This window comes from Emericellopsis cladophorae, assembly GCF_022114955.1.
Source record: "Emericellopsis cladophorae strain MUM 19.33 chromosome Unknown NODE_38_length_223118_cov_118_926449, whole genome shotgun sequence".
Classification (NCBI taxonomy): domain Eukaryota; kingdom Fungi; phylum Ascomycota; class Sordariomycetes; order Hypocreales; family Bionectriaceae; genus Emericellopsis; species Emericellopsis cladophorae.
This window is the reverse complement of record NW_026250963.1, coordinates 198,118-223,118: the sequence shown is the minus strand read 5'-3', so window position 1 is coordinate 223,118 and position 25,001 is coordinate 198,118. Positions and strand designations below refer to the sequence as shown.

The following is a 25,001-nucleotide window of genomic DNA, read 5'->3' as shown; positions in this document are numbered from 1 at the left end:
CCCCCCCCCCCCCCCCCCCCCCCCCCCCCCCCCCCCCCCCCCCCCCCCCCCCCCCCCCCCCCCCCCCCCCCCCCGGGACGCTCCTCAGACTGGAGGTGGAGGCTCGATTGAGCAATCGCAAGGCCCGATCCATCTCGGGTATCCTTACCCAGCGAGTGAGTAGCTTGTCCTGGAGCAGCCTGGCTCCACGGATCCAACGTCTTGGTTTTCTAACGATAGCCGCAGCATTGAAGGCTGATGACTGGGATGTGCCCAGTGGCCATCGATATGATACGAAGACGCCGCTTGGCAGGATTACAGACTGGACACTATACAGACATTTTGCTTGCCTTGCCAGTACCTCTTTGAAGGGCTTGTCTGGCTCGGTTCTCAATGTCCGTCCAGCTCGCGTACATTTACGTGGCATGGTCGTGTCGATGTCAGACGGACCGCCACTGATGACAATGCTCGCCACAACTGGAGGCCAGACCTGAAAGATCGGCCAGTCTAGCAGAATGTTGCACTCTATATTGGAGGCAGCTGGAATGGCTCGCCCAGCGTCCTCCGCCTTGACACCCAGACCCTGCTGTCGGGTTCCGCTAGCCCCTATCCAGCTCACAGGCACGGGCCTCTGAGTCCATGTCTGGATGCTGAGAAGTCTATACATGGCCATTGTGCCCCTTTACATGGGTAAATTGGCAGTTCAGCACCTTGGGATCTCCAGTCTGACCATATCCGACCGCCTACACACAGGTCGACATCGGTCAACAATGGCAGCCCACCAGGGTCCTCTGGCTCACGAGCCCCATGATGACCTCGAGGTCAAGCATGATGCCGCACTTTATGGCCAGTCTGGGCGTCACCGGGTTCGGCGCCGGCTTCGGCCAGATGGCCACGTATGTCGTGCTGGAACTCATGACAGCAAGTACAGCCACCTCGGCATCTATCTGTCGGACGACTTCGTCTTTGCCATCGTGATCATTGGGCCCATTGTCGGCCGGTACGCCATCGACGCCGGCGAGAGGAACTGGCAGTATGTATGTTGGGCTGGCTTCGTCCTCCAGTTCATCACCAAGTGCGGCTCCATGTGGATGTATCACCCACCAAAGCACCCGCGTGGCGTGCCGTGGGCAGAGGCGCTCAGGGGCGTCAACTATGTGGGCGCTGCCTTGGTCGTGCCCGGCACACGCCTGACACTCGTCGGCACCATCAACACGACAGTAAGTCCAGTTCATAGCACCCTCCTGTACCAAGCGATTTACTTACAACCACGCAGTACAAAGCCGGCAGCGACGTGACCATTTTGGCCCCCCTGCACCGGCCTGGGTCTCCTTGTCCTGTTCGCGCTGTGGGAGAACTTTGGGACCGTCACGTACCCCCTGTGCCCGCCCGCCATCTTCCGCACGCACAATGGGCGCGAGCTCACCGCCCCCTTCATCCTGGCCTTTATCGAAGGGGCATCAAAGAAACAGACTTACCTTATTTAATACTCATGCGTGATACTGCGCGACTTGCAGCATCTTGGAATCTGTCACGTCCTTCCAGAAGGACCAGAAATCCAGAACCCTTTGACTTGCGAGAGAAGCTGGATCACCAGAAACCGAGGCGCCCAAGTCCCGCTTTCACCCTCTGCTGTTTCCCAGGCCATTGACACAGTCACCTTCTCAGCTCTTCGAATAGTCATTCTGAAAAGCCTCTCTCATTCCATCTTCCACGACAGTCCATCAAGGTCACCATGTCTTCCGTAGCTCCGCTAAAAGCGGGTCTCCTTCCGCTCTCCGCTCCGTGCTTCGGAATGCCTCTCGAGACTCCCACGACATCATCCTCCACCTCCACGACGACGACAAACACACCTCGTTCCGTCCCCCATTGCACATCTTCACGGACAGACCAAGACTTCTCCACCCTCAATTCACCTTCCAGACAAGCCTCAGCTCGCACACGCACTCTCCTTCACCCACCTCCCCCAGCTACCCCTCATCAACCATCCCCGCCATGTCTGAGCTCAAGGTTGGCGATACCTTCCCCGAGGGCGTGTCCTTCAGCTACGCGCCTCTCACGCCCGAGAACAGCGAGATCACCGCCTGCGGCATCCCCCAGAAGTTCGATGCCAGCAAGGGTATGTGTTGACCCGTGCTCTGAGCCGTGCACAAGACTCACATTTTTGGCTACGACAGAGTTCAAGAACAAAAAGGTCGTCCTCGTCTCCGTCCCCGGTGCCTTCACCCCGACCTGCCAGGTCTCCCACGTCCCCTCCTACATCAAGAACGCCGACGCGCTCAAGGCCAAGGGCATTGACCAGGTCGTCTTCATTGCCTTCAACGACGCCTGGGTCATGTCCGCCTGGGGCAAGGCCAACAACATCAAGGATGACTTTATTGTGAGTGGCATGACAGCGAGATGCACAGGACGAAACGGTCATTAGCTAATAACGGCGCAGATCTTTGCCTCGGATACCGGAGCTGCCTTCAGCAAGAGTATTGGCTGGACCGCCGGCGAGCGCACCGCCCGCTACGCCCTTGTGATCGACCATGGCAAGGTCGTCTACGCCGCCAAGGAGGCTGGCGGTGGCATTGACGTCTCTGGTGCCGAGGGTGTTCTTGCCAAGCTGTAAGCAGGGCATAGGCAATCTGCATAAATAGAACAAAGGACGCCATAGACTTTCAATAGGACACATGTTCCCAACAAAGCACATGTATCACGGCACTCACGAGGCCAACCAGCAGCCAGTCATGGGGACACTTGCACCGGTTGTCATTTGCTCAACTACCAATGCACCCTATGGCACGCCATGCACCCGAGTTGTGTCGTCGAAGAACCGGTCCCGGAACCAAAACACACAAAGTAGAAAACCGCGAGACTCCCAGAATTTCCCTTTATTCTTCCTCCTCGACATCCCGTCCTGCGCTTTCGCCTCGCCTTGTCACCCCTTTCTTTCTTTCTTCTTCTTCTTCTTCTCTCTCAATCGTTCATGGTTTCGTTAAGGAAGGAGTTAGACAACAAAAGGGGAAGGCCGTTTAGCGAGTGCGGGCGGCGGGCTTGGGAGCCGCGCCCTTGGCGCCCTGCTTGCTGACGTTCCTCACGGTCTGGCCCTTGGCGGCGACGGCGGCGTTCTTGGCCTTCTCCGCCTTCTTGGCGGCCTGGGCGGCGTTCTTCTTGTCCTTGGAGGCCTTGATGGCCTCGGCGCGGGCGGCGGTGCGGGCCTCGGGGCGCTGCGTGCGCTTCTCCTTGATCACGTCCAGGGAGGCACCCTCGATGCCACGCTGCGACTTGACGGTGCGGCGGGTACGCTTCTTGGCGACCTCCTGTAGCGGGTGTTAGTCCATCCTATATCTCTCTCTGCCCAGGTGTACATGTCCCAGGCGTCATGTGTCGGAGTCGGATCGTACCTCAGAGATGCCCTTGCGGTGCTGGCGACGGTAGAGGACAGTCCATGCGATGCGGCGGGGGTTCTTTCGTTGCAGGAAAAGCGACTCGGACTTGCCGTTCTGGAAGCGGAAGACCTTGCTGTCGCCACGGACATAGATTTTACCCTGTAGAAACAGACCAACGTCAGCATTCTGACTCTGGGAAACTTGTGCAAACGACCACCACGCCATGCCGGCCCCGGTAGCCCCGTCACGTCCTCCTCATCTCAGAATTGTTCGGACCTGTCGTCGACGTCGCGGGGCAGCAGCAGGAGCAGGATGGACGGTCTTGCACGCAATGCACTGGGAAGTCGTACCTTGCCAGGGTAAATCCTCTGGCCCGAGAAGGAGTCGTCGTAGGTTCGCATCTTGTCGCTGTTGTGCTGTTGTCGGGCGACTTGACGGGGTTAGTAGTGAGGTATCGTAAGGCGAATGGGGCAAGAAGTTCTGGTTGCAGGGCGCCGCGATACGCTCAAAATTCTCGGAAACTGGTGGTGTGCGGTGGTGACTAAGCGAGGTAGGGCAACGACTGGGTGGGCGGCTGGTTTTGCGGAGTGAATGGGCACGTGATTGGTGGGGTCTTGACGACGTCGCGATGCCGACAACTGTTAGTGTCTCATGAATCAACCACCAGACTCATCAGAATTCAGCGAGGACAAGGAACCTGAACAGATCGAGGCGTTCGGCCATGGGCATTCTTACTGCACTGTCCGATGGCGTCAAAAGCCAGTCTCATTGCCAACTCTGTGCTCGCTGAGTTTGACAAGCTTCCGCCGAAGCGCAAGCCGTCACACCGAGGCAACGGACATCGGGAATGGGTGCCCCTGAGCGGCATCGTCGTCGAACATGGCGACCATGTGCGTTGTGTAGCATTGGCGTAAGACACAGCCCAGCCTCGTACTATCGAATGAATCCTTCTAAGACCTCGTAGAACGGGCATGAAGTGTCTACCAGCCAGCAAGATCCCTCAAGCCAATGGCATCGTCCTCCATGATTGGCATGCTGAGATTCTCGCCATAAGGACATTCAACCGTTTCTTACTGGAAGAGTGTGTCTCTCTGATCAGAGGAGACGATTCGCACAATGTCGACTTCAACACTGGTGCGGCGCAACCTTTCAAGATCAAGGACGGGATCAAGCTTCACATGTACTGCTCTGAAGCTCCGTGTATGTAACAACTCACGGCACGAGGTTCCTTCATTGACAGGCAGCAGGCGGTGATGCGAGCATGGAACTCTCCATGTCTTCACAAGCCGACGCAACACCTTGGACCGACCCAGGACCCGGCCCCATTTCCATATTACCAGGGCGAGCCGACTTCTCACAGCTGGGCATTGTCCGTCGAAAGCCAAGCCGAAGGGATGCGCCGGCGACATTGTCAAAGTCCTGCTCGGACAAGTTGGCATTGAAGCAGTGCACTTCACTCCTATCAGGCCTAGTATCGCTGTTGGTCAGTCCACAGGGCGCGTACATTGATACCCTCATCATGCCTGAATCACAGCATACTGAAAGCGGATTTCGTCGGGCGTTCTCAAAGGATGGGAGGATGCAGAGCTTGCGGAACAAAATTTGGTCTGGCGACTACTCATTCAGGCCTTTTCAAATAGGGTCGACGAGTGTCGAGTTTGCGTACTCAAAGCGCAGCGTCACCCACACAGCCGAGAAGATATCGCCTAGTCCGTTGGCGACGGCTTGGTCGGCATCGGGGATAGCCGAGAACATTGTCAACGGCGTCATACAAGGACGAAAGGTGGGTGATCCCAAGGGCGCCAGCCGCATGTGCCGTCAACAGATGTGGTTACTGGCACAAAGCCTGGCGGACCAATGCCATGGGCCCTCACTAGCTGCTGCGCTCCGCGGCGCAACATATGCGCACGTCAAGGCGGATGCACTTTTGCAGTCGCGAGGCCAAGTCATTGCCGACACACAGTTCTTCGCCCTGAAGGGATGGATCAAGAATAGCGGAGATACGGGCTTCCCGTTGGGCCAAGCACAGAGAATGGAAACATCATGAGATGGCATTTCTCGATCTGATGCAAGATGTGTACAAGTCCGGCAAGCAAATGTCGCTCGTGGATCAGTAAGGTACTTTTTTGTTTCATTCCGCCGTAAGCCGTCCGTTGCCCTCCAACCGCGCGAGCCGTTACCCTGTGCGTTGACGCCCGAAATCAAGTCATTTGATTGATACCTTCCAGAGGAACGTTGTCACCTTCTCCGCGCACCTCTTCAACAGTAGCAACAACGTCCCGTTCCCTTATTTCGCTTGGCTAGGAGAGGAGGCTTATTCGACCTTGCTCTCAAAGTTCTCGCCCTCCACCAGGTCGGGGATCTCGCCATCGTCCTCCTCGCCCTTCTCGCCCTTCTGCATGTTCTGGTAGCTCTCGGCGAGCTTGCGGAGCGAGGCCAGAGAGTCGGGGCCAAGCTGGTTCAGGATACCGGGGACGAGCTCGGTCAGCTCCTTGTCCTCGCCGTTGCCGTAGATGGCAAAGGTGTTGCTGGGGACAGCAGCGTGAACTATCCCTCGTTAGTCGTCTGTCCAGTGTCCAATCTCCTGTGAAGGCGCGTACCCTTGGGAGCGGCAAAGTGGATCACGTTGCCGTCCGACTTGAACATGTTGACCTCCTCAATCTGCTGGATAGGCTGGGTGCCCAGCTTCTTCAGGTTCTGCTGGAGCTTCTTGTCGTCGGCGCCAGAGCGAGGAGGCGCACGCTTCATCTTCCTGCGGGGCGTACCCTTTCCACTGGCGTATATTGTTAGCAGTCGTTCGGTGCGTTTGTTACAGGTCTAGTTCCGGTGCTTACCCTACGAATTGTTAGCGCGAGAGTAACAGCCAAAAATTCCCCCAGAGCTTCAACGTACCAATGCGGGCGCTCGCGCCGAGCTTCCTGAGGCGCTCCTGAATCTCGTCCGACATGTTGGCTGATTTGTCGTGTGGGAGGTGGGTTGAAGCTGCGGGGGTTCCGAGTGACACTTCAAAAACTGGGAAGAGTCTTGTGTTAGCGAACGCTCCTGGGCAGGGACAATGAGGAGGACTGCCAGATTCGCCAAAGAGGGCAGAATTTTGGCATTGCTCCGGACTGTACGCACCAATGGGACTGAGTCGCTGGCTATGAGCTTTCGACGTCGTCTGCCTTGATGCTGGCGGTGATGGTGGTATAGTGGGAGATTTTGTGCGTGCCAAGACTTTGGAGGGGTGGGAAGAACTTTGTGCCGGCCTCCTCGGTTCAACGTGGGGTATCGCCCAGCTCCGATATAGGGTCTGAGATTCTGAGCCACCAAACTGGATGGAGTCTATCCTCCATCACACCTGTTGCCCATGCTTTCGAGCAAACCATCTCATCGTGTCCCCTTTGCTTACTTATGAGTGGAGTGCAGCATGCCCGTGTGTCGTTCTTCACAGACGCGTTCTTGAGTGTCGCAAGCTTGCCCCCTCAACTCCTCTCTGCCCTCGCGAGGGATACTGAATAATATCTATCATTTCACGTTTTTGCTCCCGAGATATCTGCTGTGCAGAGGATCGAGTCTCCGACTGGACCCAAACGCAATGCCTCAGAATGACCATGGTTCCCATTCCCATTTTGAGTGCTTAATCCACGGGCTCATCAAGGTGTAATTGAACAATGATATAGGTACATGACGCCAAGGTAGCCAGCCGTCCATACAACGCCGCAATTACAACCGCGAATTCCATTAGGCCACATCATTTCCCACCCCAGCTGAACCAGGAGGACGATTTAGGCTGCTCTGCTGGTGTAGGGTGTAGAGCTTCCCTTCTCATCTCAGCTTTGCGGGCCTCTGCCTCTCTCTCCCGGGTCTTCGCGTCAGCAATGGCCTTCTTCTTCATCCTCTCCTCCTCTTCTTTCACAACAATCCAGACTGCTCGTCGTTAGCACCGGAATACGTCCACGCTGTCGTCGGCAAGGGCGTACTTGGTTTGTCCGACTTGCTGTATTCCTTCAGTCTTGTCACAAACTCGTCAAACTCTTGTTCTCGCTGCGCTTTGCCCTCGATGCTTCTTCGTCGGAGATCTGGGTTGTATTTGGCTCGAATCTCTTCCTCGGACGGGGACAGCCAGGCTGTGAACGCCGGGCCACCGACGGCGACGATTGCGCTGCTAAAGTGAACTTAGTAATCTGCTGTGCCTTTCCTGCCATGGAACTTACACCACGGCTACCTTGCCCCATAACCGCCAGTTTGTCGGTTTCTTTCCCATTGCGGCGACTGTACGGATATTGCGACAAGGGTCGAGGAATCGTACACGAGATCGGGGCGTCGCGCGTTGATGTCTTCAGCCTGTCGCGAATCCCGACTAGTATCCGTCATGGACTTTGTTGAAGGGACCAAGCTCTCCCGTCCCTCCGTGGAGTGGCTGCTGCTGTGGCTGGTGCGTACACAGCGAGAACAAGCCAATGACGCACTGTGTTGACTTGCTGAGATTCATGTCAACGTGGTCGGGGAGAGAGCCACGTCTGCATGTTTCATCTTGGCTCAGACGCAACGCGGTTGTGCAGATTATTCTGTAATGCGCATGATTGAGTGACATGAGTTACGGCCTGGGAAGCAAGTTGCGGGTGAATTGAAGAACGATCACTCCGCCCTGTTGCTTCGACATGAGCCGACCTAGGTAGGTACCCTAGAGAGACCTCAACATCTTTATTAAAGGCCACCCATGTACGTGTGATCTGGCAAGTTGTGGGCAAGGCCCTCGCTGAGAATCGAGTCATGCGGACTTGGGTTAATTAGGAGCTTAAGAGTTCAAGTGTCATCCGTCTCGAGGCCGGTAGTAGTTGTGCCAGGGGTCGGCAGGGCATCATTCCGTCGAGACGGTGAGTAATCAATGAGGTTGGCTCCAGCCAGCGTCATGCGGCACACCTGAGACGCAATGGGATGCCGAGCACTCGAGCTACGAAGTAACTGCAAACCTGGAGGCTCTCAAAACCTGGGAGGTTATAACATCATTGGCCAAAGCCAACCGCTTACGGCAAGGTTCAAGGTTACACATATGCCAGGTACGTGTACGTACTGTCTCCATCACACACGGTTGCATTGGGTATCAGGAAATTGAGCCTATCCGCACCGCTGCATGGCATTGTGATTTCGACAAGTGTAGTTTTCGACTGTACTGTACGGGGTAGGGCAGGGCGAGGTCACTCATCCGCCAGCTTGGTTGAAGTCTGCTCACTGACCTCGCCAGACACTTCCTCACTTTCGAAATATCCTTTGCCCCGTGTCAATTCCCGAGCCAAGACCTTCGCAAATTCCTCTCGTGCTCCAGTCTTTCTGCTCTTCGCGAGTTGCCACCACACACAGAGCGACCTGCCTTATCCAAATCCGGCCATCTCGAGCCGGCGGCTAGTTTCCACGCCGTCAGAGCGGCAGAGCCTCTCGTCGGCACGCCTGGCGAGCGCGGCGCTTCCACTTCCCGTACAGTCGGAGCCTTCCCTGTACGCGAAGACGAGGGAATCTTCAAGTCACTCTGACGACCAACCTGCACGCGCTGCCCCACGGCTTCACACCAAATATACTCGTTATGGATTTTTAGCCCACCGAGCCAGCTGCCAAGTCCGAACGAGCAACACGATACGAACGACACGAACCCCGCCAAGACATGGTGTCTGCCTCGCCAGTCCCTTGCGCCGACTTGAATAACGACTCAAGTCCCACGTCTCTGGTACTCAGCCTCTATATTTGCACTTGCTCAACCGACCATGGCGTATAATGGAGGATATGGGGTTGATCCCTACGGCGGCAGGCCACCTCCGCGACGAGAAGGTCACCGGGGACCTCCAGCACCACAGCAGCAGCAGTATGGAGCACCGCAGCAATACGATGGCTACGACGATGGCTACGGTTATGAAGGTAACGCTGGCGGCTACCCTGGACCGGATTTTGGGGGCTCCTATGCCCAACAACCCGACTACGGACGAGGTCAACCACCACCACAACAATATCACCAAGATCCCTATGCGCCAGCGGCTTCGCGGGGAGCACGAGTGCCAGATGGCAGAGGCGGGCAGTATCCTCCCAGAGGAAGAGGAGGCCCAGCCCCCAGTCGTGGCGGGCGTCCACCGGTGCCTCGTGGGCCACCAGGCCCAGGCGCTCGCCGTGGTCACGAGCCGCCCATCAATACCCGAGGTGCCGACTACGGAGACCCCTACGGCCGCAGACCCGATATGGAGCAGCAAATGGCAGCCCAGATGTCGGATATGGATCTGAACGGACGACACCCGAGTCTCTCTCAAGCGCCACGTCAAAGCGGCGAGAGCCAAAGAAGCCAAGGTAGCTACGGGCGAGGCCAAGACCCTCGCGGTCAGTCGTTCGAAGGGCGGAGAGGACCGCCTGTTGCACCTGAACAAAATGGCTACCCGGGATACGATGATGGGCACGGTAGACGACCGCCGCCTCAGAGGCCTGGGCATGAGTTCGCCCCTCCTGCGCGAAGTATGACGATGCCTAACGAGAGTGGGCCGCGATTTGACCTTCCACGGCAAAGGATGAATTCGATGACTTACGATGACCGCCCTCCAGCAGCTGCTGGACCTCATTATCCTCACCAGATGTATCCGCAGGACAGTCAAGGGTACGACTACAACACATACAGTGGAGGCGGGGGGTATGACGGTAACCAAGGATACGCACAGCAGCCTTCCAGGGCCTCCTTTGGTGATGCCCATGATGAGTACCAGTGCAATGGCGGGCAGCAGGGGTACCAGGCCTATGGAGCTCACGCAAAGGGACCAAGTGCGTCCAGTCTTCCGAATTTTGAAATGATCCCACCGGCAAGTCGAGGTTCGTTTGAGCAAACCATGAGGCCGGGACCTGGGCCTATGCGACCAGTCCCTGAGAATATACGCCCTGGCCCCGAGATACCACAGCCGGGCGCCCATCAGACAGCCAAACTCAACCACGCAAAGTCCCAGCCTGACCTGCGTCAACCACAAACGGCCATCTTCGAGATGGCTGGCGACATCCCTTCGGTGCCTCCAATACCACCTACAAATTCGCTGCCACCACAAGTACAGCCATCTCAAGGCTACGGTGCTGCTCCAATGGCGCATGAGCGGATGCCTCAACGGGGCCCGAGTGCACCTCCCGGACCAGTGAATATGCCAGCACCGAAGCAGATGGGTCCATCGCCAGCCAGGTCAGAGCCTCCAATCCCTCCGCCTGCAAGCCAGAATCCAGACGCTCTGCCATCGCATCCTACGCCAGTCCGAGCTGGGCTCATGGCGAATTCCATGGTATCATTGAATGAGAAACCGCCTCCTGTGCGAAACTACGGTGGTGTGCCGCAGTCGCAGCCTCAGCTTCAGCAGCGGCCGCAGCCTCAACAGGAGCAGAGGCAACCCCAGCCCCCCGTGGCTTCAAGCACGAGACCCGTTGAGCTACCTGTGACGCCACAGGAGCTCGAGCATCTCCGTATGGTAATCAAGAACAATCCCAACGATCAAGCCTCCGCTCTTCGCTTGGCCAAGAAACTGATCGAGGCGGCCGATGTACTCCTGCCGAACGTGCCAGACCCAAAGGCTAGGGGCAGGGCCCGCGAGCGTTACGTTATGGACGCGCACAAGATCCTAAAGAAGCTGTCTAATGCACAGAACGTGGACGCCATGTTCACAATGGCGGACGCCTACGGGCGAGGCCTGTTTGGAGGCGACTCCGACGCCAAGGAAGCATTCACACTATACCAATCAGCAGCCAAGCTGGGTCATGCCTCGGCCGCATACCGTACAGCGGTATGCTGTGAGATTGGTCACGAGGAAGGCGGCGGTACACGGAAGGACCCTATGAAGGCCGTCCAGTGGTACAAGCGCGCCGCCTCACTGGGCGACACTCCTGCGATGTACAAGGTTGGGATGATCCAGCTCAAGGGACTGTTGGGTCAGCCTAGGAACCCGCGGGAGGCGGTGGGCTGGTTGAAGCGCGCGGCCGAGCGCGCTGACTCGGAGAATCCCCACGCCCTGCACGAGCTGGGTCTCCTGTATGAATCGGCTCGGCCCAATGATACCATCATCCGAGACGAGCGATACGCAGCCAGCCTCTTTCAGCAAGCAGCCGACCTGGGATACAAGTTCTCACAGTTCCGACTCGGGCAGGCGTACGAGTATGGATCAATGGGGTTCCCGGTCGATGCGCGCATGTCTATCATGTGGTACTCCAAGGCGGCGCAGCGGGAGGAGCACCAGGCTGAGCTTGCTCTCAGTGGCTGGTACCTCACGGGCAGCGATGGCGTTCTCAAACAGAGCGATCAGGAGGCCTACCTTTGGGCGCGCAAGGCGGCCGTCGCGGGCTTGGCCAAGGCAGAGTATGCTATGGGCTACTTTACCGAGGTGGGCATTGGCGTTCCTGCGAACCTGGAGGACGCTAAGCGCTGGTACTGGCGAGCGGCTGGTGAGTTTTCAACATAAACGCAGCGGCAAGGCACAAGCTAATCATCATAAAGCCCAGGACTTCCCCAAAGCCCGCGAGCGGCTCGAAGATCTAAAGCGTGGCGGCAACAGAGCAGGCCCTCGACGAGAGCAGATCTCTCGAAGTCGGATTGAGAAACATGGGGAGGGTGAATGTAGCATCATGTGAGAGTACTGTCAACCTATATGTGGCACGGGCAAGGAGATCAAGAGCTATATCAGGAGAGGGATCTTGACGGCGCTGCAGAGCAGGACATGTACTGAGGCATGGCGGATGATACCTATGACTAGGAGGGCAACGTATGGTCGGAGCATGAGCATTGGGCCAAGCAACACATGATGATTTGCATGCCGGCTGCAAATTTACAAGGATCACACATCCTACATCTACATCAGCCTGGACTGCATTCCTTAACAATTGTACCCATATATCTCCCGGGTCTCATTGCGACTTCCAGCTCCCAAACAGCCCCCCGAACAAACCCTGCTCACCACTGCTCCCTCCACCACCACCTCCGCCTCCTCTTTTGGCCTGCTCCCAGATCCACTCTTCCAGGAACTGCTTGTCCGCCAGCTTGCGTCCATCCACCAGCCGCGCCACCACCTCTTCCCGTCGTCCATCAAAGCCCAGAAGCGTCGGCAGGCTGGTGATCATGTAGCGCTGCCCCAGCTCCATGTTGTCCGGCGCATCAAACTCGACCTCGGCAAAGTTGACGCCATTGGTGGTTGCATCGTCACCGACACCCGAGGAGACGAGCTGTTTCACCAGGGGGAGGACATGGCGGCACGTCGGGCAATAACCCGCCGTGAAGAGAGTGAGAAGAGGTGTGGAGGACTTGGCCGAGAGAGAGAGATAGGTGCTGAGCGAAGCTGGGTCACGGACACTTTGAGTCTGGTTTAGTATTGGCTGATCATGGCTGAGTGGAGGGTGCTTTCATACCGGTCGAATACTTGGTTGCGAGTCTGGCGGGTGGTGGATGTTGAGAAATGGGCTGCAGACGTGCGCAACTGGGGCGCAATGCATGCGGACCTCCTCAATGAAGACGCGGGAGGAGAAAAGTGCATACTGTCCACAGATCTGCAGTTCGGCACTGATTCTGGAAGAAATAAGGTCGACTGAGATGGGAATTGATGTTTGTTGTCCGGCACTGGAGACTGGCTGGTAGCGTATGACGTTAATTCGTGTTAAGAAGAAGTAGCACGGCACGCTGACACTGCTAACAGTGGGTCTTACCAATGTCCAGGGACGATTGCAATCAAGGCCAGGAGTAGCCGGCGTCGAAAACAGCTGCACCCTTTGCTGAAGTAGCAAGTATAATTGTATATCATTAGACGCATGTCCACTTTGTTTAGACTGGAAAGTTCTTCACGTTCTATCTATGCTGTTGCCCACCATTAGCTTCATCTACCAGACAGTGTTAGCCTGCAGCTGGCTGTTCAGTTAACGCATTGAACTGAAGTCGACGCACCGTAAATTTAATATACAGATATACACAGAAGTACATTGGTTCAGAGTTCAGAGTCTCTTTATTTGGGTGGGATCTGGGTCAAATTCGACTCGGATACCTCGTATGTAGAAAACCTCATCATCAATGGGAACCCCACATCAAAGAGTTTCCCACCTAGAATCCGATCTTGGCATCTCACCCATTCGATACAGCATTACAAACGAGGAGATACTCTGAACCTCGTCTACAGTCTGTAAAGAATGTCTACCCGTATTCCACCTTTGCTAGAGTCATATCTCGCTCTACCGCCAGAGGCCTCGCTCATCCTTCTCACCAGTGTGCTCGGCGCGAGCGCAAACTGGTTGACTCTACGCCATCTGTACTCCTACCTACGAGGGGCGAGCGGTGAACCGGCAGCCGATAAGCCAGATGTCGGCGTTATTCTGGTCAGCTTCATGAGAGACGGCGCCTTCTGGCGTGAGGGAGCGGGTAAGATGGTGAGGCTCGCCCACATTGTTGAATAATCCTCACTGACATACGATTTTTTTCAAAGGGACTGGACCTTGACGGAATGAGCAAACAAGGGAAATTCAGTTTCGTGGATGGTCTGACGGGACTGTTCACGGGCGAAACACACCCCAAAGACAGGACGCTGAAAAGTGCAGACATGGGGGATATGCAGCGTGAGATCGAGGCAGCCTTGGGGGATCTACGCACAGCAACCAAGACACTCATTCTGGATGCTCCGGATGTCGTGCTAGCGGCTACGGAGGCGACAAGCACATCCTTCTCGAACTTGCTGCTCAATCTTCGCGCGGTGAGTGGGCTTCCTGCGTTGATATGCACAACACCAAGCTGACGAATCCTAGCGGTGTTATGCTACGGTTGTGAGCCTCGCTGCGGATGCGCCGCTCATACAGGCCCAGCAGACCACCCTGGAGAAGGAGCATGCGACGCTGGTTCTGGGGCAGGCACACGCTGCAGACCGGGTGTTTGCCCTGAGAATGCTGGACACGGGCACGGCGAAGGATGTAAGCGGCGTGGTGCGAATCAATGGGCGTGAGGAAGAGACAGGGGAATTTCTCTACTATGTTGCGGGAGATGGTGGGGTAAAGGTATTTGCAAGGGGAACATGAGAGAATACGCCGTTCACAATAGGGAATCACACATCTTTTGAGATGCACCGCATCAGACGTCTGCGTAGGACCTGACCACCAAGGTCCGGTGGCACTTCATCCCACAGGCAAGCATCACAGATACAGCACACAGCCAGGTTGAGACGCAAAGTCAAGGTCTTATTCTCTCAAGCCCTGCCTCGCAAAATAGAACACCGAATCCCATGCTCCAGCCCTTTTTGATACCAAGGGAAAAACGTTTCCTTCCATCCGCCGCCGCTGCTCACCTCCCATCATCACCATGTGTCAAAAACCAAAGAGTGCCCATGTTTCCTCGCCCGTGTGGATTGGTTCCCCCGCAGCTGCAAATGCCAACGCTCTCGGTCCTTGCCAACGTTCCAATTCGTGTCATTCCATCATCCGTGGGGAGTTTCTTGTTGGCGGGTTATGTTCGTGAGTTGTCGGAGAAGTCAGAGGTCCAAAGGAATGGGACACGCTTAGTTGTCCTTGTTGGTCTTGGCCATGATGGTGTTGTGGCGGGCGTTCTTGGGCTCGCCGTTCTGGAAGCCGTTCTTGAAGCGCCGCGAGACGTCCTTAAGGTGGCGCATGCGGCCGGTGCCGGTGGTCTTCCTGCGCTTGGCCTTCTCACCCCAGTTGACTGTGCATCCTCCAGGTCAGCTTTGCTCCGATGCCTACACGCTTCTTGTCGAGGGAGAGGCAGGGTAACGTACACTTGCGGATCTTGGCAGAGGGGAAGCCGCACGAAGAGCACTCGTGCTTCTGGATGTGCAGAGAGCGGCGACCTGTTGATAGCATACCGTCAGCCATGGCGTCCTTTGTTGCCTGCCCTTCATACGATCTCGACCCCGCGCGAAACAGTCCATTCCGTCGTCATTCTTTCGCAGTGGCCCAGTCGTATTTCCATTTCGCGTAGGGTACCGAGTCGTCTCGAAGAAGGAGGAGGAGGAGGTAGACTAACCGCATCGACGGCACAGAGTGTGCGTCTTGTTGTGACGCTTACCGAAGCTGGAGGTACCCTTCGCTGCAAGCCAGTCAGTTTATCTTGTCCGGGCAACGTCGACCCTGCGAATAAATTCCATCTATCGGTTCGCATTGAGGGTCGCGGCAGGGCACGTACTCATCTTGGCTGTTGTGCTGTAACGTTAGTCGTGGGATGGCGATCGTAAAATTGTCTCGATGGAGTGCTTTTTTGGTGGACTGCGAATGGTTCCGGATCGCGAGCCCTAATTTCGTGGGAGCCTGATTTTCGGTGGGTGGAGCGCCGAGGAAAGTGTCATGTGATTGGACGATGTGGAGGTGCCCTTGAAAGCACGTGATCAGCCATGGAGCTCGGAGCAATGTGACCGTTTGTGGAGACTGAGTGAACAAACAAGCAGACCTAGTCACTACATTTTAGGAATTCCACGACGTAAATTACCCAATTGAACAATCATGGCATTGTCATTCATTGAAACAACCTATCCTGCGTAAATATCCAGTATCCCAAAGAGTTCCGTCAACGCCAGGCCTACAAAAGCAAGATACGTGATACAGCCAGTACACCTAAATCCAGAAAAGAACGCAACCCCCCTACGGCCAAACAGATGGACCAAATGTTGCGCCTGGTGGTAGCACAGACTTGACAGCATCGTGCGAAAAGTCCAGTGTGCGTATTGTGCCCTCGTTGCCCCACCAGTTCAGTTGGGGCACCTCGGTCATGTACAGCGTAAAGAAGATGAGCAACGTCGAGATGATAAGTCCGCAATCCAGCGCCGCGGAGACAATGTAGTTGTACTGCAACCACCATCCAGTAAAGCGGCGCCTGATGTGGTAGTTGAACACGACACCGACCAGACCCCAGCAGAGGTAGTTGTAAACACTGGCAGGGGGGAGCAGGCCGGGACCTCCGAAGATGACGGGCGTGTTGACGTAGCGCCAAAGCGACTTGGGCCAGCGACGGGCGAGGAGCCAGGTGATCACCGGCGCAACGGCGCCCACGAGCCAGAACCACTGAAGGGCGGAATACAAGGCTCCGCCGCTGAAGATGCGTGCCGGGCCGATGGCTCCCCAGATGATGGAGGCCGTGAAGAAGACGCGGCTACCCGGGCAGGTCCAATTGTTGGGGTGGTATGCGTCGCACACGTCGGGGATGTTGGCCAGCGCCCAGTTCATGACGGCAATCTGGACAATGGCAGACCAGATGGAGGCAATGAGCTGCGACGAGAACATGACGCGTGGGGGCACCTTCATATAGTGGCCGAGCTTAAGATCCTGCGCAAAGTACAAGGCCTGCGACATGCAGATGTAGCCGTAGTTCTTGAACATCATCATGGCAAGGGGCCGTCCGGGTACCATGTAGCCGATGATGAACTCAGTGAGCACGTTCAGACCGAGCTGCTGGTTGGTGATGGCCTGGATCAGGCCGATCGGAATGAGCCACACAATGGGGATGAGCATGCAAATGACATAGGCCCAGGCAGGGAACCCGGTTGGCCATCCTGCCACAACGCCGAAAGAGATGGCAACCATGACGATGAAGAGGGCTAGAATGAGATTAGCGGCGAACAAGAGGGATGAGCTCGTCGAACTTACCAGCGTACCACCAATCTTCCGCATCACGGTACTTCTTCATCAAGCGCATGTGGACATCATCCTCCTGGTGACGGGCCATGCGGAACTGGTTCCACAAGTCCTTGCCATGGTACAAGCCGACATGGATAAGCACGGCGGACACAGCCGCAAACGAAACGCCATAGGCCAGAGCGAACTGTGTGGGAAGGTACAGTGGCGAGTACTCTTTGTAGGCTGTTTCGTTGAAGTGCCCATTGGCATCCAGGATGCGGGTGACATTGTAGACGTCTCCGTGATTGTCGTACGACTCGGTGGACTGGATCGGTAGGTAATCTGCGTACCACGTGCCGCTGAAGTGAAGGCCCATAGACAAAATGATGAAGACGGAAATGATGCCGGCCATGACGTTCATGATGGCATGGAATGGCGGGATGAGGGGAGAGCCCAGGAAACCGCTGATGACGGTCCAGTCGAGGGTCATGGGCATCAGGCCATACCCAGAATGCGCGCCAAACAGCTTGTTGACGACAATGTTGTTCGGGGCCGCCCAGCAAACCCAGGTGAAGTAGGACAGTCCCTTGAAGAGCCAGCCAGGTACCCAGTACCAGATAAAGCCAGCTGATCCAATGATCAGGAACAGCTTGTATCGCCCAATCGTCCAGCCGTTGGTCTTGGACGGGTCAGATCGCGAGTGATCGTGAAGTGTGTAGAAGAGAGCGCAGTTGACTAGGTCAGCAGGCCAAATCATGGCAGCAGGCCAGACCAAGAAGCGACGGGCAAGACCGGCGAGGCCATACCCCGTGCAGAGCGTGGTGATGCCGAACAGCATCTGGAAAGCCCATCCAAAATCCTGGCCGTAAAACAGGCGTTGAGCCAGCAGGACGTCGGTAGCGTAAAGAGACCCGCCACCATAGGCTGCCTAATCAATCATTAGCCTTTTCCACACGTCAGAGCCCAATGTATTCAACGTTTGGACTTACATTTGACATGGCAACGATGACCACGTGCTCCTTGAAATTGAACTTGCCAGGCTTCAAGTTAAACTTGTAGCCAAAGACATCCCACTCCCGATCTGGCATGACCAGATCCCAAGCAAGGCCAATGGGGTAAGCGATCAGCTGAATGACATAGGTTGTGATGGCCACACTGGGATTGCGTAGCGAGAGGAGCATGTTGACGCCGGATCCAATGGTGCATAGGATCAGCCCAATAACCCACGCACGGATCGTGTTCGCGGGGACATCGACGTCGTAGTTGCGCACGACAGCCCTGACTTCGGGATATGGGCTGTTGTCCTCCATGAGCGCATGCTCAATCTCGATGCCCTTTTCGGCATTGCCCGTGGCAATGGCCGCGTCCACGTCGTTCAACTCGTCGATGGGCATGTTGGGATCCAGCTTGTGGGCCTTGTCGAACGCCGACAAGTGCTGCAACTTGTCGACGCTGGAGGACTCGCCCTCCAAGGGGCCCGTGATGGGCGTGATCTCTTCAATGTCATGGCGCTTGCGGAAGATGGCTGGGACGACCATGGTGGGCGCTGGTGCTGCGACGCCGGTGATCGGCGGCGGTCGTGGGGATGGCGAGACGGGTGGTGCTGTGAGTGAGTTGAGTCCGTCGCGGCGGGACGTCGACTCGTCGAAAGACACAGGCTCACGACGTTGTCGGCGTCGTCTCTGTCTGTTTGCTTCTCTCCGTTTGCCGAACGAGTAAGTTGAGAAACCGACATGACATGGGCCGTAGAGGGGGGTTGCTGCGACGGCATCTTTCTTCGTCTGGGCGAGGGCGAGAGGATATCTGCACAGTCCAGCGGGTGCGGATGTGCTCGTGATTTGGGGGATTTCACAGGCACTGAACACGGTGCCAGGAGGCGACTGGACCTCGAACATAATTGGCACCACCACACCTGCGTTAGCGTCGTCGACCTTCCTAACCGAGTGTAGGTGCACCCGACCCTTTCAGCTCGCGGCTTTTTTTGTTCTGGAAGCGTGGGAGCCACGGCACTTTTGTTGCGCGATTCCATTTCTTTTGAGGAAGAAAAATTATAAACCATTCCGCTCGGATGACATCCGAGAATTGTATAGACGCTGTTGAGTCAATGTCTGCGAATATACCATCTCTCGCAATATCTACAGAGTACACGGAACTTATCATCCCCGCCGTGGCTGCGTTGAGGCTTGGCTGGTATCGATCGGTCAACCAATGAGCACTAGTCCAGGTCTCCAAGCGGGCGTTAGGTATCTTGTCAATATCCCCCGGGAATCCGTGAAACGATCAACTTGATGGGCTGCTCTCTGCGCCGGTAGCCGTCTGATATTCCAGTCCGAATATACACCCACAAAGCCACTAATCACGGCACATGAGGTTTGCAATTTTGCATTGCAAGTCTGCTGTTTGTCTCCCGAGACCATATCCACAAACGCCTGTCGCTTCTGTATTGACTCAGCTTACGTTAGACGACCGTCGACCCCGGGACGACATCCGTCCATTCCCTCGTTTGCCTTATGGCATTGTGGTAATTTATCAGCGTGTCTGTTAACAAGTTTGACCGACCCACGTCCATCAAGCGTGCCAAGAGTGACACAGCGACAGCGTCGAGTACCGTTGGCGATGCCCCGTAAAGATAGATTGCATCTCCGGCCCTCTTGTCCAAGATATCCGTCGCTGCGTCGAGGAAGAGCCTGGCTTGACTCTCAACCTCACGCACGGTGTCCGGGTCTTGGGAGCCGCTGTGGAGGGTGTCATGACTGGTCCACCCGTCAATATCGTCGCGCCTCGAGATACCATTCCAGCAGGGCAGATCTATACTTACTATATACTTTTGACCTCCAGGCACCGCCGATGAGTGTCTGTGATGTCGGGGTTCTCCAGCATGGCGGCTGCATGGTTCACGATGCCACCACATTTCTCCTCGGGCCTGATGGCCAAGGGCTTCGCATGGAAGCTGTAGAACAAGTGCAGGACCCGTTGGATCTCTTCTTGGTGAGTCTCGGGCATCAACTGTGGCTGCTTGCCACAGAGCCAGCGAAGGATATCTTGACTTTCTGCCAGAACCTCCACGTCGGAATGGCCTGGAGATATCGTCTTCAGCACCGGGACCTAGACCTGTGTCAGAGTCCGTGGGTTTTTTGGGGTTTTTTTTTCTCGCACACAGAATAGGTTCCTTACCTGGCCTTTGGGTGTCAAGGTGAGATACTCATGTGTGAGGTTATCACCTTGCTGGACATTTACCAACTGCAAACGGACCTCTGGCGCGGTGTCGGGGTTCAACTTGCGGCCCATTCCCAGGGCTACCCGCACCAGAATGGAGTATAGTGAGTATGGCGAGTAATGGAGGACGGAGTGATTTTGTTCCTGCGGCTTCTTTCCCTGCAGAATCGAGGCATTGTGCATGGCGAGACTCTGACTGAGCGTCGACATGATCTTCCAACGTCGAGGATGATGCGCTTGCGTAGCCGTCTGCCAAGTGTCGGCCAATTGGTACTTGAAGGAAACAATGTTGGTCGTTGACGTGAGTGCACGTGGTCCTGTGCATGTGCTCTCGAGGTTCACTTTGCGAACATGAATGTTGAGTTTCTCCAGGGCCGGCCAGGGGCTAGAGCCGGCACCCGCCAAGCAAAAGCAAGTCCAGTTCAGTCCAGTTCAGTCCAGTTCGCCTAGCACTTGAAAGTAACGGCCAAAAGTGGAGTGGAACCCTTCTTGCTTCCTCGACTCTCGAGCGACGAACATCGGCTGGCGTCTGGCCCTAACGCTCTCATCGTCGCGACAAGTTTCCCACAGCCAAGAGGCGACAGTATCCATCCGGAAGGGACCGTCCTCGACAGGCGGACTGCGCCTTGGGTAAACGAACGCATGCAAGGGAAACTGATTATCCAACGTCGGGGGAGACAATTGTCTGGAACGCTCGCAAGCATGGCTGAGCCTCAGAATCACCGTCGGCGACGCCGAGCCCCGCGCCGATCGACCCTGCTGTGCAGGCGGCATGTGGCCGGGAAAAGGGTCCTGGATCTATCCGATCTGGAGATCCCAGCTGGCCTCGGGATTCCCACCTCCCACAAGACACACTTGTATAATTGATCCGCATCAAAGGCCGAGTTGCTCAGAGTCCTTTCTTCGAGTGAGTCGAGGTTGATGGGCGACACGTACTATCCAGTCGCTCCAGTCGCTCCAGCCGACGTGATGTCACTCCACAGTCTACACACAAAATGTTAGGGGCCATCAGAATGTGACAACGACAGGGGCCTATACTTGCATTACCCTACCCTACGGAGCCTTCGTTCTCCGCCTCATTCATCCAACGCATGGAGGGATAGTTACTACGTATTAGGCTCAGGCGGTGGTTCGATTTTCGTCCTTGGGAGAATGACGCAGAAAGTAGTTCTACCGTTCAAGCTTAACTCGCGTCGCGTTGGAAGTCGCTAAACGTCGCCTTAGAGTACGTAGTTGGTTTCGACCAAATGCAAGTGCCAACATTTGGCAAGATGCTGATCACAGCTGGCCACAGTTGTCCTATTCGAAGAAAACATCATGACCCGGATAAAGGCCAGTGTCACACGTATATATGGATTTGTCAACGAAACCACGCCTTGCACGGTCCCAGAGTACTGGTAGCTAGGCGTCAGCTTGGCCATAGCAACCAATGATAGTGTCGCTTGTCTTTAAGTGGATGTTTGTTCGACGCCTCGATTGTTATAACAAGTACCGCCCTTTTGAAAGGCTGATAAGCACAATGACGCAAAGATGCTCATCGTGGATTTGGGAAACCGCTGCAACCACCCTAGATGAGGGCAAGGCCGCAGTATTACGACGTCTGACGCCAGATTTTCATGCTCAACCCCCATGTTTAGTTAGTAAATATCTTGACAAGGACCGATATACGGCATTGTGATGTTGCATAGTTGACATATTCTGCCAATGCCTCGCTCCTAACTCGTCCAGGATCAAGGAGTGAACCCAACATCATCGCCGCCAGCTCATAGAGACGAGCTGTGTGTCCATGCTCTGGTGCTCACATCGTGGACTCGTATATTGGCTAGGGCAAGAGGTCAATTCATTTTTGTCATGTCCGAAACTAAAATGCGTTGCTTTGTTTGCGGGTGTTTGTTAATTAATTAAGTATTTGGCTACCCCTGCGTCCACGTTGTCAGTGGCTGGGCGCCACAAAGTCAGGGACTCAGGGGGAGAAAAGGAATACCGACACGCGGGGTGAGCATCAGCCAATGGAAAAGAAGATCCCACGTCTTTGAATTCCAACCACGGTCAGCCCTCGGCTTGATGCATCGCGCTATGTAGAATCTCGAAGTAATACACCGGCGTCGGCATGGTCAGATTCTTCACCGGGGAGTGTTCGCTGGCAGTCTTGCTGTAGACACTGTTGCAGTAGCAGCAGCAGGACGCATCCCGGCCACAGCCCTCATCCGGCTTTTCACATGCAGGCAGTGCAGGCGGACGTGATAACAAGGGTCAAATTGCCTCCGCACAGCCTCCAGCTGGCGGATTGACGATGAACCACAATGCTACTACATAGCAGCTGCCCTTGCGATCATCACATTTCTCAACAGTTACCACCAATTTGTGAAGGTAACTCTGGATGCCTCACGTCATTTCCATACACTGCTGGCTGAGCCCAACCCAAGAGGGTCCTTTCAAGGCTTGTCGATGACCCCTCTTGGTGCCCAAAGCCCAAAGGCGATTGATCTACGTATGTGGCAGGCAGTGCAATCATATTATCAATGCTTGTGATCAACAGCCGATAGCCTCCGTAGACTCTGTGCCGTGATTACATGGGCATACGTACGTACATATCACTGATTGCTAAACATGTGATACGTATACACTATTTCCCCAAGTCGTCACTCATCAGTGGCGCAGGCTTCCCGGTCAATGCTAATTTCCTTGCCAAGTTTTGTTGGCTTTTGATCGTCCAGAGACTTGGGCCTGCGATGGAGAAAGACCTCAATTAGGTATGTAGCTCGAATTTTGGGCGGATGTGCCAAGTGCGCTTGCTCGACGGTAAGATGCTTCTCTTTCCCGAGCAGGCTATCGTGGCTAACCTAGTGCGATCATTCATGATCCTGGTGATGCTTGGAGAGCTGAAAACCGAGTACAAGTACGTATCAGGTTGAGCTTTGTAATTAATTACGAGGGAGCTGACGCTGCTCGGGTTCTGGAAAGCAGCCGTTGTCCGAGCCCACAATCCAGGTACACCTACATAGTAGCGCGTCGCGGGCGTGGAGGATGGAGCCGGCGCCGGGTGGAATTGTGGATGGGGTGCGGGTTGTCCAGTCTTGTTCTAGACTGGTCCGTGCACCTGGCAAGGTCCCGGCTGCCGGATGGAAATTGGCAGGGATCGCGAAGCAGAGGGATTCGCTGATCCCCAATCCGCATTTCCTTCACATGGAAATTGTTCCCGCGTCTTAAGAATCCCGTAGCTTCCGTATGGCTCGTGCCGTCGTTTGCGTGGGCTGTCAAGTTGTCAACAACCAAGTGCTGCACCTTATTATTAGAATAGTAGCACGTACATAGTGACACTTTTTACCTTAGGCATGGAGCGCTACCCTATAGTTACACAAAAGGACTGGACTCCTGGCTGGAATGCTCACGGGCGATCCACCGCGTCTTGTTGGACAATCGGGCCCTGACTTGAATGCTGTTGGTCTATGGAGTATTTATTTTGGTGGCTTGCGGTTTTTCTTTAGCTGGTTGCCTCCGTTGCGTTGTCTCCACGCCGAGTGAGGTCATACACCTAACCTCTGCAGCGTTTTGGGTCCCTGGAGAACGGTCTCTGCTATGCCTCGCTCACGAGGGGGCTGCGAGGCTTTCTTGTACTCAAAGTATAGTTTGATAGGAGGTAGGTGGAGTCTAGGTTGCAAACGATTCAACCAACAAGACTGGAATTCCTGGTTAAAGTAAGTTTTGTGCGTAGGCAACAGAGCAATCAATACGAAGCTCATCGCGCATACGCGCGGGGGGGTTTCGATATGTTTCTAGCCGTGGCTCAGTCGCATGAACTGTGCCCGGCCGAGAAAAAAAAAACACATGGTGTTGGAGCCGTTGAGAAAATAAAGGGCACAGCAACAGCGTACGGTATTATAATCAAATAATGGCATGGGCAATTAATGCTGCTCGGAAATGTCGTAATCAAAGCTACCTACGCATCCTTGGAAGCAATTGTAACTTTTGGGGCAGTGCTTCGCTGAGTCCTGTAGGTGCAGGCGGTGCAGAGCATACTACCCATGTACGACAACCTGGTGTTAGGCATAGAACAACTCCCTTGTCAGGGCGAGACGAGGCCAAGAGGCAATCAAGTCGGTTGACCTTGACGAATCAACAAAGTTTGGCACATCATTACTAAGGTACCTTATTACTAAAGAAAACACGATCTGGCACGGTTCCTGTGGGTGGTGGTTGGAGGTACGGAGCAGGGAAACTGCACAGCCTTCCTCGGAGTTTGTTGGTGCATCTGATCGGAGACTGGAGCCCAATGTTCCTTCCTGCTGAAGACTGGACACAGCACCTTGCTCCCTACCGCGTTCGAAACATGCCCACTACCTGCCAGCGCATTTGAGAAACGCTTTGATTCACTACAGGTTCGTCTTGCCACCAATAATTTAACCACAGCTGCTCCATGCGGTTTGCGACATGGTGACCGCGAAATAGCTAATGCGAACATGGCGGTATTCTAATAATAATATACCTTATTTGAGAGCGGTTCCGATGTGTGTACAATGAGGATTGGTGTCGTCCACGCCCAGGCGTGTCTATACTAGCCGGTGAAATCGGATCAGCATGGAGACGGAAAGTAACGAAAAAAACGGAATATCAGCGGCCTGATGTGCCTGATACAGGGCAGTCTCGAGCCAGCAGTGGCACCAGAGTCTCGGCGACTGGAGCTCACCTCCCGCTTTCACCGTTCCTGACCAACCAGCAATCACGAAAAGGCTCCCACTATTACTTACCACCTACGGATACCAGGCCTTGCCTATCCCATCTGATGCCAGGCCATCCACGTTCATGGGCTCCCGTCGCCGCCATCCTCTGCCCTTAGATTCGACTTTTTGGCTTCAGTCCGAAAAG

The 25,001-nt window shown here is 55.3% G+C and overlaps 9 protein-coding genes across 9 annotated transcripts; 4 read left to right on the top strand and 5 right to left on the bottom strand.

Annotated features, from left to right (window-relative positions):
* Positions 1-749: 749 nt before the first annotated feature.
* Positions 750-2,593, top strand: J7T54_007541 (uncharacterized protein; the record flags this gene model as incomplete). The annotated part of the gene is made up of 5 exons (XM_051508011.1): positions 750-1,199; positions 1,594-1,634; positions 1,728-2,098; positions 2,157-2,359; positions 2,420-2,593. 5 exons carry the CDS (start codon positions 750-752, stop codon positions 2,591-2,593), a joined length of 1,239 nt encoding a protein of 412 aa, XP_051360921.1.
* A 403-nt stretch (positions 2,594-2,996) lies between these two features.
* Positions 2,997-3,754, bottom strand: J7T54_007540 (60S ribosomal protein L24a; the record flags this gene model as incomplete). The annotated part of the gene is made up of 3 exons (XM_051508010.1): positions 2,997-3,284; positions 3,369-3,512; positions 3,704-3,754. 3 exons carry the CDS (start codon positions 3,752-3,754, stop codon positions 2,997-2,999), a joined length of 483 nt encoding a protein of 160 aa, XP_051360920.1.
* A 345-nt stretch (positions 3,755-4,099) lies between these two features.
* Positions 4,100-5,400, top strand: J7T54_007539 (uncharacterized protein; the record flags this gene model as incomplete). The annotated part of the gene is made up of 3 exons (XM_051508009.1): positions 4,100-4,243; positions 4,331-4,553; positions 4,994-5,400. 3 exons carry the CDS (start codon positions 4,100-4,102, stop codon positions 5,398-5,400), a joined length of 774 nt encoding a protein of 257 aa, XP_051360919.1.
* Positions 5,401-5,667: 267 nt separating this feature from the next.
* J7T54_007538 (Nascent polypeptide-associated complex subunit beta-like protein) lies at positions 5,668-6,101 on the bottom strand (the record flags this gene model as incomplete). The annotated part of the gene is made up of 2 exons (XM_051508008.1): positions 5,668-5,900; positions 5,954-6,101. 2 exons carry the CDS (start codon positions 6,099-6,101, stop codon positions 5,668-5,670), a joined length of 381 nt encoding a protein of 126 aa, XP_051360918.1.
* Positions 6,102-7,086: 985 nt separating this feature from the next.
* J7T54_007537 (CBP4) lies at positions 7,087-7,599 on the bottom strand (the record flags this gene model as incomplete). The annotated part of the gene is made up of 3 exons (XM_051508007.1): positions 7,087-7,262; positions 7,316-7,497; positions 7,550-7,599. 3 exons carry the CDS (start codon positions 7,597-7,599, stop codon positions 7,087-7,089), a joined length of 408 nt encoding a protein of 135 aa, XP_051360917.1.
* A 1,505-nt stretch (positions 7,600-9,104) lies between these two features.
* On the top strand, positions 9,105-11,963 carry J7T54_007536 (Chitin synthase regulatory factor-like protein; the record flags this gene model as incomplete). The annotated part of the gene is made up of 4 exons (XM_051508006.1): positions 9,105-9,585; positions 9,643-9,827; positions 9,944-11,777; positions 11,830-11,963. The coding sequence occupies 4 exons, from the start codon at positions 9,105-9,107 to the stop codon at positions 11,961-11,963; spliced, it is 2,634 nt and encodes an 877-aa protein (XP_051360916.1).
* Positions 11,964-12,236: 273 nt separating this feature from the next.
* Positions 12,237-12,859, bottom strand: J7T54_007535 (Thioredoxin-like protein; the record flags this gene model as incomplete). Its single annotated transcript, XM_051508005.1, has 2 exons — positions 12,237-12,678; positions 12,735-12,859. 2 exons carry the CDS (start codon positions 12,857-12,859, stop codon positions 12,237-12,239), a joined length of 567 nt encoding a protein of 188 aa, XP_051360915.1.
* Positions 12,860-13,502: 643 nt separating this feature from the next.
* Positions 13,503-14,446, top strand: J7T54_007534 (Elongator complex protein-like protein; the record flags this gene model as incomplete). Its single annotated transcript, XM_051508004.1, has 4 exons — positions 13,503-13,739; positions 13,796-14,059; positions 14,112-14,273; positions 14,435-14,446. 4 exons carry the CDS (start codon positions 13,503-13,505, stop codon positions 14,444-14,446), a joined length of 675 nt encoding a protein of 224 aa, XP_051360914.1.
* A 408-nt stretch (positions 14,447-14,854) lies between these two features.
* J7T54_007533 (OPT oligopeptide transporter) lies at positions 14,855-20,345 on the bottom strand (the record flags this gene model as incomplete). The annotated part of the gene is made up of 10 exons (XM_051508002.1): positions 14,855-15,015; positions 15,089-15,160; positions 15,337-15,399; positions 15,496-15,512; positions 15,997-16,900; positions 16,950-17,847; positions 17,909-18,700; positions 19,483-19,672; positions 19,738-20,024; positions 20,094-20,345. 10 exons carry the CDS (start codon positions 20,343-20,345, stop codon positions 14,855-14,857), a joined length of 3,636 nt encoding a protein of 1,211 aa, XP_051360913.1.
* Between the last annotated feature and the right edge of the window lie 4,656 nt (positions 20,346-25,001).